The sequence below is a fragment of the Aspergillus thermomutatus genome (assembly GCF_002237265.1).
Source record: "Aspergillus thermomutatus strain HMR AF 39 chromosome Unknown NODE_41, whole genome shotgun sequence".
Classification (NCBI taxonomy): Eukaryota; Fungi; Ascomycota; class Eurotiomycetes; order Eurotiales; family Aspergillaceae; genus Aspergillus; species Aspergillus thermomutatus.
Window position 1 is genome coordinate 127,325 of NW_020798090.1, and position 14,398 is coordinate 141,722.

At 49.2% G+C, this 14,398-nt stretch overlaps 4 protein-coding genes across 4 annotated transcripts; 3 read left to right on the forward strand and 1 right to left on the reverse strand.

Annotated features, from left to right (window-relative positions):
- Positions 1-1,339: 1,339 nt before the first annotated feature.
- CDV56_108851 (uncharacterized protein) lies at positions 1,340-3,706 on the forward strand (the record flags this gene model as incomplete). Its single annotated transcript, XM_026762470.1, has 6 exons — positions 1,340-1,553; positions 1,606-1,862; positions 1,915-2,357; positions 2,728-2,965; positions 3,024-3,281; positions 3,359-3,706. The coding sequence occupies 6 exons, from the start codon at positions 1,340-1,342 to the stop codon at positions 3,704-3,706; spliced, it is 1,758 nt and encodes a 585-aa protein (XP_026616480.1).
- A 790-nt stretch (positions 3,707-4,496) lies between these two features.
- On the reverse strand, positions 4,497-6,235 carry CDV56_108899 (carboxylic acid transport protein; the record flags this gene model as incomplete). The annotated part of the gene is made up of 5 exons (XM_026762518.1): positions 4,497-4,819; positions 4,866-5,214; positions 5,262-5,440; positions 5,499-5,629; positions 5,676-6,235. 5 exons carry the CDS (start codon positions 6,233-6,235, stop codon positions 4,497-4,499), a joined length of 1,542 nt encoding a protein of 513 aa, XP_026616481.1.
- Positions 6,236-8,658: 2,423 nt separating this feature from the next.
- CDV56_108954 (potassium transporter) lies at positions 8,659-10,020 on the forward strand (the record flags this gene model as incomplete). Its single annotated transcript, XM_026762573.1, has 2 exons — positions 8,659-9,219; positions 9,280-10,020. 2 exons carry the CDS (start codon positions 8,659-8,661, stop codon positions 10,018-10,020), a joined length of 1,302 nt encoding a protein of 433 aa, XP_026616482.1.
- Positions 10,021-11,293: 1,273 nt separating this feature from the next.
- On the forward strand, positions 11,294-13,290 carry CDV56_108990 (HVA22/TB2/DP1 family protein; the record flags this gene model as incomplete). The annotated part of the gene is made up of 4 exons (XM_026762609.1): positions 11,294-11,322; positions 11,438-11,587; positions 11,646-12,438; positions 12,724-13,290. The coding sequence occupies 4 exons, from the start codon at positions 11,294-11,296 to the stop codon at positions 13,288-13,290; spliced, it is 1,539 nt and encodes a 512-aa protein (XP_026616483.1).
- Between the last annotated feature and the right edge of the window lie 1,108 nt (positions 13,291-14,398).

Sequence of the window (14,398 nt, forward strand, 5' to 3'; positions counted from 1 at the left end):
TTGACTCGGTCATAGAGGGAAATAGAGATGCCTAGCTGAGAAACGTATTGATGAGCAGCGCTTAGATCCGTCGTTGGATTTGACGATCGGCATGGACATAGCGTGATGGTCGCCGGGTGGAGTAGGTATGCAAGCCCTTTCACACAGATTCATGCAGTATCAAGGAATTCTGATCAATCGTCTTCTGTTGAGCAAGGTGAAAATAGATTTTGGCTCTCCTTGGCGAATGCTTGAAGAAGGCTTCTGTAGGTGGTCGAGAGTGAACTAGATAGTGCGTAGCCAATGGAAGACGCGAACTTGGCGCTGTGCATGTTACCTAGACCCAAACCAAGAGGCGTTGATACCTGCAAATAGACTATCAAGCAGTCATCATGATCAGTTGACTAGTTCTAATAAAGGTCAGACTTACTCTGATAAGGCGAGACTGCATCCCAGCTATGGCTTGTGTTGGTCGATGAAGTCCTCTTCCTCCGGTATGCAGGATGAGTGTACATCAGGTCTAGAATCATCTCAGCGTGATTCCACTAGATTATCATAAAGCCAGTTCAGGTATCACTGATCTGGAGTCCTCAACTTGTAGTCAGTTGATTTGTGGGTTGCGTCTTAGAACATTTTTGAGATTTCTTAACTTATATATCTATCTTTCATCACCTCCCGAATCTCTAGCCAAGACAAAGGGCATAGTCAGGTCTCAGGTAACAGAGAAGAAAGTTATAGTAGATCCTGAGCCTGCTAAGAAAGTTCGGATTGCATACAACTCCGTTGAATCCGTACCCATACAGGAAAGACACCACAAACGCGGGCAGGACTTCTTTCACCAAATCACAACCATCCATCAGTTTCAAGGCCACCAGCCAAGACAATCAATCCCTTGGCTGCTTTTTAGGTAATTTCACTGTCACCATCGTCATTGCAGGTTTTGTGCTTCATTTCCCCACATATATGGCGATCTTCTCTTATGCGGGAATAGTGACTGCTTCACATCTTCAGTATCAGACGACAAGAAGTTGTGCTAGTCTCAAACGATTTGTCAATTGGTGTCCCCAATATATGAGACTCTAAAGATTCGAATCCACTGTTTCACCTCTAGTTTCGATGCGGGGTGGGGATGCCTCCTTGATACTTCTGGACAATGGTGAAGGATCTGTGGGACAGGATCTCTCAGGTGCCTTCCACCTGTCATTTAGGCCCTTTAATGCAGGCAAATCAGCCCGACCAGTCGAGCTGATCTCCATAGGCATGGTGAGGCTAGCAGACCAAGGGGATAAAAGGCGTCCAAGACCCGTTTCCCAGGTCTCCCACAAGCCAACAAAGTCTTTTGCGCGACTGATAGTCCAAAATGACGCCTTTCTCCTTCCTCTTCGCCCTTCTTCTTTATGTCCTTACGGTCGGTGCCAGAGCCTTAGGATCTCACTCGTCACCCATCCTTCCCAGAGCAGGATCTCTTGAGCAAGTCACCAATTTTGGCGACAATCCCAGCAATGTCGCCATGTACATTTATGTTCCCACAAACTTGGCTACGAACCCGAGCATTATCGTTGCCATTCACTACTGTGAGAGGTCCAGGCAACTGCAATATGACCTAGAACTAATAGTAGGTTACAGGCACAGGAACAGCAGAGGCATACTTCACCGGCTCTCCCTATGCCACACTGGCAGAACAATACGGCTTCATAGTCATCTATCCCGAGAGTCCATATGAAGGCAAATGCTGGGATGTAAGCTCGCAAGCGACTCTGACTCACAACGGTGGTGGAAACAGCAACTCCATTGCCAACATGGTCACCTGGACTATCGAGCAGTACAATGCAGACTCCAGCAAGGTGTTTGTGACAGGTTCTAGCTCGGGCGCGATGATGACGGTGCGTTTACCTACAGCCCAAGGAAGATCCATTGTGGTACTAACAACAATAGAATGTCATGGCAGCCACATATCCCGAGCTATTCGCAGCAGGTATCGCCTACTCTGGTGTAGCCGCCGGCTGCTTCATGTCCGCCGCCAACCAGGTCGACGCATGGAATAGCAGCTGCTCGCAGGGCCAGGTCATTGCCACGCCTGAGGTTTGGGCCGGCGTTGCAGAGGCTATGTTTCCGGGATATAATGGCCCACGGCCTAAAATGCAAATATATCACGGTAGCGTTGATGAGGCACTGTACCCGCAGAATTACAACGAGACCTGCAAGCAGTGGGCGGGCGTCTTCGGGTATGATTATGGCGCTCCACATACTGTCGTAGAAAATACACCTGAGGCCAACTATGAGACCACCACTTGGGGTGACAAATTGCAGGGTATTTATGCGACTGGTGTGGGGCATACGGTGCCAATTCATGGGGATCAGGATATGATCTGGTTTGGGTTTGCCAGTTGACGGCCAACTGGCTAGTTTCATCAACTGGGCATAAATCAGGGTTCAGGACAAGCTTGTAGATAGAAGCCAAGCAACTCATCAGCACTGACAAGCTGCTTTTCGAGGCACTGCTACTATCTTTGAGGCTTTGAGCCCTATAAACGGTCCTGTAGTTGCATCGCCGAAATCAAACGCCGAAGGTCTCCAGATAGACTCCAGGTCGCCGGACCCACATGATCCCTACGTCTACAGCCCATCATTCGTCATACATGCATTCGAACTACTTCAACTGATTCTATACAGCCTTATTTTTCATCATGTCAAGCTCTAATACCCCCAAATTTCGTCTAATTAGCCACTTTGAAGAGCGGTGCGTAGACCCTATCGGCCTATCCCATCTACCACCCCAAACCCCACTCACATCGAGAGACGTAGTTCTCCCGAAGACCACGGCTCAGGATGGTCGAATCTCTGGGAAACAGGCGAAGACAACCTCTGGGATAGAGGCCTGCCGTCCCCGGCACTAATCGACCTGATCGAGCAGCAGCAGCAATCACCCACCAGCCTCTTCAACCCCTTCACAGCCGACGGACAACGAAAGAAGGCCCTGGTCCCGGTACTCCATCCCACTCACCCTTCCGTTTCCATCTCACTCCTTGCTGAAACAAGTCTAGGGCTGCGGACGAGGCTACGACGTCGTCATGCTAGCTCTCCATGGGTTCGACGCCTCCGGCCTCGAAATCTCCGCAAAGGCCGTCTCGGAGGCGGAAGCATACGCCGCGTCGGCGATGAGCCAGCCGCAGGCATACAACTTCGGCGCGGGATATCAGGCTGAGAACAGCTCTCCCGGCTCAGTTAACTTCATGCAAGGGGATTTTTTCCAGCCAGATTGGTCCGGCGACGAGAAATATGACTTGGTTTACGATTATACGGTGTGTGCTCCCCCATCTCGGGCTACGTACGGCTTGCTCTGTAGACGGTGGGAATGCGAAAGCGCTGATCCATATAGTTTCTGTGCGCTCTCCACCCTAGCATGCGGAGAGACTGGGCGATGCGCATGGCGAGCTTGGTGTCTACCGGGGGGTTGCTGGTTTGTCTTGAGTTTCCCATGTACAAGGATCTCGGGCTGCCTGGGCCTCCCTGGGGCTTGAAGGGTGTTCATTGGGACTTGTTGGCTCGTGGAGGTGATGGGCTACTCACCGATAATGTTGGGGAGAGGGAAACAGATACTCAAGGGCAGTTTCAAAGAGTACTGTATGTTAAACCGGAACGGACGTATGAGGTGGGCAAGGGGACGGATATGTTGAGTGTTTATATGCGGAAGGAAGTAGGCCGTCTCTGGGGTACGGAGGAATGAAGAGAATTTTAGAAATTATGTCAGTGGAATGAATGGCCGGATGGTAGACCACAAATAAAGAAAGATACGGCGGAATCTCGCAGGCTAAATAAAAAGAGAGTGGTAAGTGGTGACAAGGCAAAAAAGGAACAAAAGAAATGACAAGAGTGGGATTCGAACCCACGCCATCATACGATGATGAGGAAACTCTGAGAGCTTGGTATTAAGGTGGACCTTAACCTCACGCCTTGGACCAACTCGGCCATCTTGCCTTACTTGACGGCAAGTTTTCCACTTTGACTATATAGAGAAATCACAGGCACCGTCGGTCTCGAGCTTGGGCAGTGGGCAGCTTGCCCAAGCAACGAGAACATGTGATAACGAATAAGTCAAGACTCCAAAATCGAGTGTTTGTGATGAAAGGAAAATCCCTAGAAAAATAACATTCAGGTACATTTTGAAATTAGCACTTCCGATATCCCAGGAAAGTACTGATCCTCCCTTTGGGGGTGGTTCAGAGACTCGACTGATTATATAAAACGCCCCCAGGTGATCAGGAACTGGATATTTTGGTGTTAGTTGAATAAAGTCCATGACCAAGCATCAATTTAAAATTAGGTCTGGGCACAATACATACTACTGAAACAAACCACTTAGTTCCGAAAGACAACAAACAACAGTATGAATATTTTGTGTCCTTTCTTGCGCAAGCTCTTGTGCACACCACATAGCCACCCAGATCATCTCATCATTCATATCAAAGTCATCTTCCTATTTGTTGGCTGATACTTCGCCAAAGAGGCTGGGTAATTCAAACTTTCCCTGCTTCCTCAATTCTCCTCTCGGTTGCCTTGTAGTCTCTGTCCAAACCCTCCTCCAAGTCGATTTCCTTTTGTGACCTGCTTGACTCTAGACCCGCAACCGCAGTCTCGAACCGACGACCACGCTTCTCCGGTCCAAATGCCGTAGTTACCACGATACCCATCGCAATGATGGCTGTGGCAACACCCATGACAGGCCCGTATGCCGGAACTCGGTCACCAGACGGAGCCGTTATCATGGTTTTCTCGGCAATGGCGTTGACAATCTGGGCGGAAGGAGAAGAGATCATATTTCCTAGCTGGTATGTGATACCTTCTCACGTTAGTGAAGATCCTCACGATTGAGATGAGGTACGAACCTGGGAAGGATGACCGAAACGCGGGTGGAGAAAGTTCATTCAAATGAATAGGAATGACACCCCAGGCACCTTGAACAAAGAACTGCATGAAAAAGCCGGTGGTACTCAGAGCTCGCTCGCCCTGGGGGAGAATCCAGGCAGGAATAAGGACTCCAGAGAGGAGTGCGGAAACAATGATAGCTCGACGCCGTCCAACAAATTGCGACAAGTACCCAATTATTGTACCACCCACGCAAGCGCCAGTCTTCATTAGAATGGATGCACGAGAGGCTCCATCATTGCGCATTTCTTTCTGCGTCAACATGAACGTAGTATACGAGTCTTGCGAGGTGTGGGAGTAATAGTTGAACTATGAACGTCAGCAGCTTTTCTCTATTGAAGATCGCGAGAACATACCCAGGTCATCAAGATGATGCAGTAAACGCACATCTTCCACTCCCGCGCGAGCATCTGCTTCGTCTCACGCCAAAATGCGCCTGGATCAGCGGATTTCTTGCCGGCCCGCTTGGCTTCGAGGAATTGCTGGGATTCAGGGAAGAACATGCGGATGACTCCAACGCCGATTGAGAGGCCAGCTGCAAGTTTGTCAGTTTCCAGCTCGTGATATCTTGAGAGAGAATCTAGGCAACGAACCCGCAATCCAAAAGACTGTCTTCCAACTGTCTGTTGAACCGCCGACACCGAGATTTGCGCAGGCGGCAAATACGTACCCACACGAATAGCCTTGTTGCAGAATTCCGGACATAAGACCACGAGCATTGACACTATAATCGTCAGCGAACGGAGAGAAACCCCGGGATTAGCACTTACGGGCAATGTTCTAATGCCATCGCTATGGCATTGCCATAGACACCCCCCATAAAAAGTCCGAATAATGATCGAACAGCCAGGAACTGCTGAAACGTATGGCTGTAGATGGTGGCTATCTGTAGGATACCCAGCACAATCATGTTGATTACCATGGGCCATTTGCGCCCGAATCTATCACCAGCCAGACCGAAGAAAGCAGCACCGACGCTTCGTAGGAGCAGAGTCAGAGTGATAGCAGTGGAGATATCGGTCTTTGAGCGGCCATAGTACTTTGACAGCTTGACAGTCTGGATAGATAGAGCATGAAAATCAAATGCATCGGCCGTCCATGCCGCAAAGCCAACAATGAAAAAAAGCCAGTCCCGCGCACCAAGCTGCATACACAAACTGATAGGGTTCTGAATAGGTTCGGGTGATTGCCACTCAGTGTGAGTCTCGCCGGACTCGTTGGTCACGACGACACGTTGTCTCCATCGGAACAGATCGCCCCAGGCCTGCTTCGCGGTGGCGATGATGCCATCCGGAATAGGCTCCGCTGGCTCATTGTTTGACGTGCTCATATTCTCAAGTAAAGAGAGGATCTCTCGGCGGCCTTGCTCAATATTTCCCTTGGAATTGAACGAAGGTGACACTGCCAACAGAACCCCTTGCGTCTGTCTCGAGTATGGCTTTTATATGTATCTCACCATTTGACCACCGTCATTTTTGCTTCCCCATGGGGAGCCATCCTAAACCCCGCAGGGTCATGCCATGATACTGATAGTGATACGGTGATACCGATACCTTACTCCACCTACCCCAGGTTATCCCGGGCGATCTCCGCGAGAAACTTCCAATTTGTATCGAGCCAAGATGATGCCAAGCATCTAAACAAGACGTGGCTGCCAATGCGTCAGCATCAGTAGCAGCCACGCGACCCAAGGTTGGCTTGATGTTGTATCTTGCCTCTGGCCGGCGTCAACAGCGTGCTTTCATATCTCGCCCAGACACGCTAGCTACTCCAAAGTTCCCGTGTGAGCGTGGGGGCAGACAAAGAAGGATCGAACGAGACTGCCGGTTCGGAGAAATGGGAGCAAGGGCTACAGTAAGTAACCCGCAGCAAGCTCAGAAATCGCGCACTCGAATGCTCGTGCGAAGGATGACTATGGTATTATAGCCGAAAATCGCTGCAATCGAACGAGTTCCTCTACCGGCCGAGTTCTTGTATCTTGTACAGGAGGTTTACTCATCGAACCCCTCAGATAGGAAAGCCAGTTCAAAGTCAATCAAAATGTATACGAGCCGATAGCTTGTTTCGTATGGCACCATCACTGTCCGTATTCTATCCTGAATTACTGGCCGCTATTGCAATTCAGTAGAATCCTGTGGGCTGTTAGAGAGAATGACAACGGGATTGCCCCTCTCCCTTCCTCTCAGTTCCCCGAAGACCTTTTGATCAATTAAAGTTTGAAGGCCTGTTGATTTGAAGTCTCTGGAAACAAGCGTCGGCGAGATTCCGCTGCCATTCCACGGTGGAAACGCCGAGAGAGACATACAGACGTTCTTGGCATGATGGCTTCGGGGGCTGAAAGTCTTGGGGGCTCTTGTCCGGGAGGAGGCAAAAGGCTTGATCGAAAGAGTTAAATGTCATCTCGGGAAGAATCGGAGAGGAAGAGGCCTAAGACATTAGAAGGATTCTCAAAAGTGTGATAACTTGTTATGCCAAGAGAGCACAAGTAAGGTACAAGACAGGAGAGGAGAGAAAGAAATGCCTCAATTAGTCACCACCTGACAGTCAATCTGTGGCCTTGGGTCTTTCGATGAACATTCCTGTTCTGTGATCCAAGTCCTACGCCAGGTGGAAACCAATATTATATCTAGCCTATGGTTTCCAAAACTTCGCAAGTTGTAACCGAGTCCATGACCTCGCGAGTGGCTGGGCTGTCCTAATTCCCGTTGCGGGATTAATTTCGTCCATTTGGATTGCTGGGGATGGCCTCAGGTCACGACTATTAATACCTTGATATCAGTGATCTTCCTCATTTCGTATGAGAGTACTGCACACTTTGAAGCTATGACCAATGTTAATTCTGGGTGTCTGCTTCAACTGCTCTCAATGGTCATAAAATAACCTCAATCATGTGCATATATGAGGTATTTGTTAAGCCTCTCCGAGCCATTCCCAACGAGAGTGATGTCTTTCAAGGGCTCTATAATTCTCCACCATGTCTTGCTCTTCTATCGCTTTCCCAATCCCAAGAAGAGGTGATTGGAACTTTTGTTGCCGGAATAGCGTCTAGAGATTGTCCGGGGCATAGCAATCCGAATGCCCATCACTCGCCATGAAACCAAAGATCTATCTCCCTTCCGGCTTTACCACCACTATATATATATTGCTCTCTGGACCATACTGGCATCTTTAATCATCTATGCTATTGGAGGGGTAAATTATATTGATGCTCTGCTTCTAGCATCTGGCGCAGCCACGCAAAGCGGCTTAAACCCCATCGACTTGAATCGGCTTCATGTGCTTCAGCAGCTAATCTTGTGGATCGTTGCTATGGTCACCAATGTCATCTTTGTCAACTCGCTTCTTGTTTGCATCCGTCTGTATTGGTTTCGGAAGCGGCTTCGACGGGTAATCAACGAAGCAAAAGTCTTGTCTTTGATGCGGAAGAGGAAAAGTGAAGAGGAATTGGGACTCAATGATTCCAACAATCTGGCATCTGACACCCTACAAGAGCATGATAGCCAGGCACAACCTTTGCTTGAGCGAGACAGTGAAAACGGCCAGAAGCTGTTTCCCAGATACCAGGTCCTGGAACACACTGCCACAGGAGCGACGGACATCCACATTACTTTCCACGAGGCGGAACATCAAGCAAGACACCATCGACGATCATTTACTGGTACCGTGTCATACCAATTTGTATCCGAAAGTGGATGTTCGTTGGCAAAGTCTTGTCATAATGCAGGCCGCAGCACTTCCTACTTACCTTTGCTTATGTGGCAGCCATCCATTGCGAGTTGTTCCGACTGGGACGAAAGGCAAAAGGATCAGCTCGGTGGGACTGAGTACAGGGCATTGAAGACGCTGCGGATCATTCTGATGTGCTATTTTATACTCTTCCACATCCTAGGAATTCTGCTTCTGGGTTCCTGGATATGGCTGACCCCAGAGGTTGGCCAATCGGTCACAGTGAATGGGGTCAATAGTTTTTGGTGGGCCATATTCACTGCTGGTTCAGCTTTCAACGATCTGGGATACACACTGACGCCAGACTCGATGATTTCGTTTAAGAATGCTGCTTTCCCTTTGATTTTGATGTCTTTTCTGATCGTCATTGGGAATACCGGGTTCCCGTGCATGCTTCGCTTGATCATCTGGCTGCTCTCAAAGCTCACAACCTATGGTAGTTCCCTAAGTGAGGAGCTTCAATTCCTCCTGGATCATCCACGCCGATGCTTCACGCTTCTTTTTCCTAGTGGAGAATCATGGAGGCTCCTAGGGGTGCTGATCTTGCTCAATGGATTTGACTTCACGGTTTTCTGCACTCTCTCTGATGTAAGTGCAATTGGTTCAATCTATAGTGCAAGAAGCCTAATCTAACTCGCCTTCATGCAGAGATCTGAGTACCAAACGGACAGCCAGTCTCAGTCTACGTTGATTTGGCTCGTCAACGGCTTATTTCAGATTGCTTCAACGCGAACAGCCGGCTTCTCTGTCACACCACTTGCAGACATTCATCCAGCCATTCAAGTATCTTTCCTCGTGATGATGTACATTTCTGCCTTCCCAACCGCCATCGCCATGCGCGAAACGAATGTATACGAAGAAAGGAGTCTCGGAGTCTACGAGCATGACTCCGATTCAGAGCCAGAATCTAGGAACGGAAAGCATATCGGGCTAGCCGTGCACATCCAGCGACAACTTGGATTCGATCTCTGGTACGTCATGCTCGGACTCTTCCTCATTGCAATTGCGGAAGGAGGCCGTCTCCAGAAGGACGCCGACAACCCGGCATTCTCGCTCTTCTCTGTTCTCTTCGAGATTGTATCGGCGTACGGGACTGTCGGGCTTTCTCTGGGATATCCCGAGACGGAAACAAGCTTGTGTGCCCAATTCAATTGGGTGTCGAAGTTGGTCATTGTTGCGATGCAGTTGCGTGGAAGACATCGTGGACTCCCACACGCATTGGATCATGCGATTCTGCTGCCATGTGAATCGCATCAAGATGGCCAGGATGAACGATCGGGCTGGCTGGGCACTTGGCTCAAGAAGCGCGCGTCGAATTTAAGCAACCCACCAACGCTGAGGCAAGGTGGAGAGGACGAGGAGGGCGAGGAATATCTTTTGCACGCATAGACACATCTTGATCTCTCATAGACTCATGGTAGATTAGATAGAATAGAGACAAGTATGGAATAAATGACTTGCATCTACACATGGGCATAAAAATGATAGATATATACAGACATGCTATTGTAGGTCTGTCCACTGTTCCACTGTTCAAAGGCTGAGATGGCCGAGTGGTCATGATTTTCAGAGCGATCCCAAAGGTACCTCCTCATACAAAAATGGCTGGAACGGTACAAGATGGCCGAGTGGTTCAAATCGCGTAGGTTTTGGTCTCCAGATCACCAACATGGCCCATTGCTTCGAGCTCCCGTCTCTTTCTCTAGATGCTTTTTCTGACTCTCAGATATTGACCATGCTCTAAACTCCAGTTAAATTGTGCGGAGGCCAGATTATCCATTACCTTGGTCTTTTCATTTCTGGAAATACAATTCTCTCTGACATTGCTTTGAAATTCCATTTTCTGTGGAGCCCAGATCTGGTCCAGATCTGGTCTGACTCGAAGTTCTATACCTCGCATATCTCATAGTCAATAATGCTCAATAGTAAGAATTGAGAGATTGTGATGGATGACGTCAATTCATATGGATATGGTTGCTGAAAACAGTGATAATGAAGTCTTGTTGCTGTATAGGGCTGTACAGTATATTTCTTGTCTCGTCAAAGTACAAGTGCCCCATTATCACCGCTGACATGCATACTGGTATATTTACCACTTGAGCGATACCCTCCTCGAGGATCAAATATAGACAGTGTGTTGTTGATGGCTGATGATGCTGATCATGTGGAGGTCGTGGCGTTATGTCACTTTGGTAAGGCTCCGTTGGACGGAACAGTCCACCCCAAAATGGATCCGATCCATCATCATAGATAGATAGGCCTTACAGCCTTACAGCCTTAGGTTAACTAGGTACTATGTACTTTTCCAGTCTCCAAAGCTCAAGGCAACCACCCACGTAGCTCTTTCAATTTTTCTTTCCTTTTTCCCTACCTCTTGTACGTACTCCTTTTTTCCATCCCCGAACTTCAATTGCCTCGAGACCTTCCTGTCAGCCGGACTCATTTCCCGATCATCATCCCTGCCGCTGGCCGTTCTCTCTTTGAGTGATCCGTGGTCGCGTGAAGAGCTCTTGCTTCCCCACCCCGCACTGCGAGCTCTGAGGTAGCTTCTCAATTCGAACGATAAGATATTCTTGTTCCATTCTACTCCTTGGAAGTTTTCGCGAAAAAGTGTCCGAGTACCCCATCAATCTACGTCTACGAAGCTCACTTCATATTCAAAATGTTTGGAATCATCGCAGACTTGATGTCGTAAGTACTCCGACTCCGGTATTCCCGGGGAAAATGCGGGCACCATATCTCTGTGGTCGTCCCTCGATGCCTATCATTGAGTCGGAGCTAACGCTTTTCGATCGTCATATTTCAGCTCGGTGATCACGATCCTCTTCCCCGTATTTGCCTCTTATAAAGCTTTGCGCTCCTCTGATCCGTCACAGCTGGCGCCATGGTTGATGTACTGGGTGGTCCTCTCGGGCATTTTGCTGGCTGAATCATGGACGATTTTCATCCTGGGCTGGTACGAAAGGCACACCCAGATGAAATGGCACAACGAGAGCAAGGCTGATCTACTGTAGGGTCCCTTTCTACAGCTGGTTTCGGCTGTTTTTCTTTTCCTATCTGGTGCTTCCTCAGACGCAGGGCGCAAAAGTCCTGTACCAGGCCTATGTGGACCCCTTCCTGGAACACCACGAACGGGAGATTGAAGTGTTTATTGGCCGCTTCCATGAACAGGCCAAAGCTCTTGGGCTTCAATACTTCTATCAGGCCATCGATTACATCCGGGAGAAGGTTCTGGGATTGCCGGCTCAACACCCTGCCCCTCCGCCTCCGCCAACCGGCCCCGCTGGATATGCGCAGTCGCTCCTCTCTCGATTCAACATCCCTATCGCTGCTGGCGGAGCGCAACAAGCTCCTGCCAATGATTGGTACTCTGCGATCAGCTCTGCCGTGGCATCGATGACTTCCGCGGGTAAAAGCCATGAAGCGCGGGCTGAAGAGCTGTCTGCCAGCGGGAACCTCTTGCCGCGAGAACTCGCTGGAATGTCCCGTGCGGAAAAGGCTAGCTTCATTTCCAAGCAGCGCGACCTGATTGAGGTGTTGCGCGCCGCATTGGCCAAGGAAGAGAGTAATCTTGATAGCGGCGATGTGGACGACGACCTTGCATATGGCTCGTCTCTGAGAAAGAATCGCAGTGACAATTCGTTTGATCATATCAACCCAGAAGATATTCGTGATCGATCTCCGGCGAGACCGGAAAGATCGTCCGGGGGCAAATGGACGTCGGGATGGTTTGGCAGCGGAGAGCAGGCTGCTTCCTCTGGCGTGGAGGCTATTGCACACGCGACTGAAGACGTTGCGCGGTCAAGGGTATCCCACCATTAGATCTTTTATACTGGGCGATGGCTTCATTGGTTGTGGAGTATAGTCTCTAGATAGACTGGCCAGGGTATATATAGATTCGTAGGCACAAAAGCCAATGGACTGTGATCAATCCAGTAGAATGGACTTTTGTGGTGAATATGCCTTGCCGCAGTATCTTGCATTGTTTGATTGCCATGCTAAGCGCTGAAGTAACCGCGCCGCAGCAAACGACTTATAAATACCTCATCTTCATCAACCAAAACAGTCTTGTAACATTGACCTGCTCGTTAGATCAACCAGGACACCCAGGCGATAAAGCATGAGACTTGGATTCTTCGAACTCCTCCTCTTCTAGAACTCGTGTGTCATCAACATCCGCAAAGGACAGGACTGATGTACTGCAAAGCGCTTGAAAGGCTGCACCAGGTCGCAGCACATCTCGCTCCCAGCATCGACACCGTTTCCAACAAAACGGGGATCCTCGTTGAGCTTGCGAAGCAAAACATCGCGCTACCAACTGCTCATGAACTTCATGACCTTCCCAGGAAGATGACAACCTACATCGCGAACAATCGTCTCCAAGTCGTTTCGAGCTGCGTCCTCGCATTCCCTCAGGCAGTTATCTCACCAGTTCTGTATCTCGCAGGATTTGGGCCTATGGGTCCTTTCGCTCGTATGTACTCCTCGTCCCTGTCCTTTGGTCGGCTGCTGATGGTAGTCTTTTTGCTAGATTCCTTCGCGGCGTGGTATCAGGCGTCCTTTGGCAACCCGGTGGCAGGAGGGTTCTTTGCACACTTTCAGAGCGCGGCGATGGGTGGCTATGGGATGGGTGTTTTGAAGACGGCTCTTCGGGGGTAACGGGTGTGGCTACGGGTGTGCAGATGGTTTTGGATAAGGGGAATGGCCTGAATGGGACTTTGGCAGGATGAGGGGTTTTATACTGTGTAGGGGGGTGAATTGCTCAACTCTGTGTGTCTGGTCCGAGGGGAATGTCCAGGAATCGACAAGCGGTTGGCGATACATATCTTCTATCTAAAATTCTAAGGTATCAGATATCTTTCCCACAAGGAACAGAGGATAGATAGGTAGGTAGATCTGGTTTGGGTGGATCTACGAGGAGCTGGTTTCCGGACCAACCAGATAAATAATAAAGATGTGGAGGTATGTGGATGAGGTTATGTGCTCAGGTACTATGAGCACAGGACTTAGAAATAGTATGTCCTGTACCCGTTAGGAGTTGATGAGTATCAAGAGAATGATTTGAGCACAAAGTACTTTTCTAGAAAAGTCATGGTGAGGATGAAGATGATCCGCCATGCCAATCGCCATGCAAAATGCAAGGAAGGTTCGGGTGTGACCACCATGCGCGATGGCACTATTGACACATTTACCTGAATACAACATGTTCATTGCATATCATCGCGGAAGCTGTGGTTAATTGGGTCTTGCTCCTGAGTTTTATCGGTGGCCACTTTCTCGTTTAATTCATACTCCATAGATATCGGTATGGATATGTCGAGGACAGAGAGTGGTGGCAAATATGCCTCAGGTGTCAACCATTAAGGCGCTAATGATCTCATCTTGACTGCCTTGTTTCGTTTCATGACTGTAAGAAATGCGATGGAAAGTTGTCTTGCGGTGAGTCACTTGCTGATGTGTTGTGTCTATAGACAGCATGTCTCTGCCTGATGAAGAGTCGAACATCATCCAGATATCTGGATGGATACTCCATACCTTGAGTCCAAGTCCTAGGTAGACACCAAGAATGCTAGTCCATCGCTTGCCTGGGTATTATTGCTTTCCTGTACCTAGGTGTTTTCGCCGCCGCAACCCGAAGAATGAGAGAATCGGGAAGCGCCAAGTGTCCAATTAGGATGGCTCAGGGGCCAACTATATATAGGCTGACTAAGTCGGGACGCTAAACCTAAACGGGATGGAATCCTGACACCCCCCCTCGGACCGACTA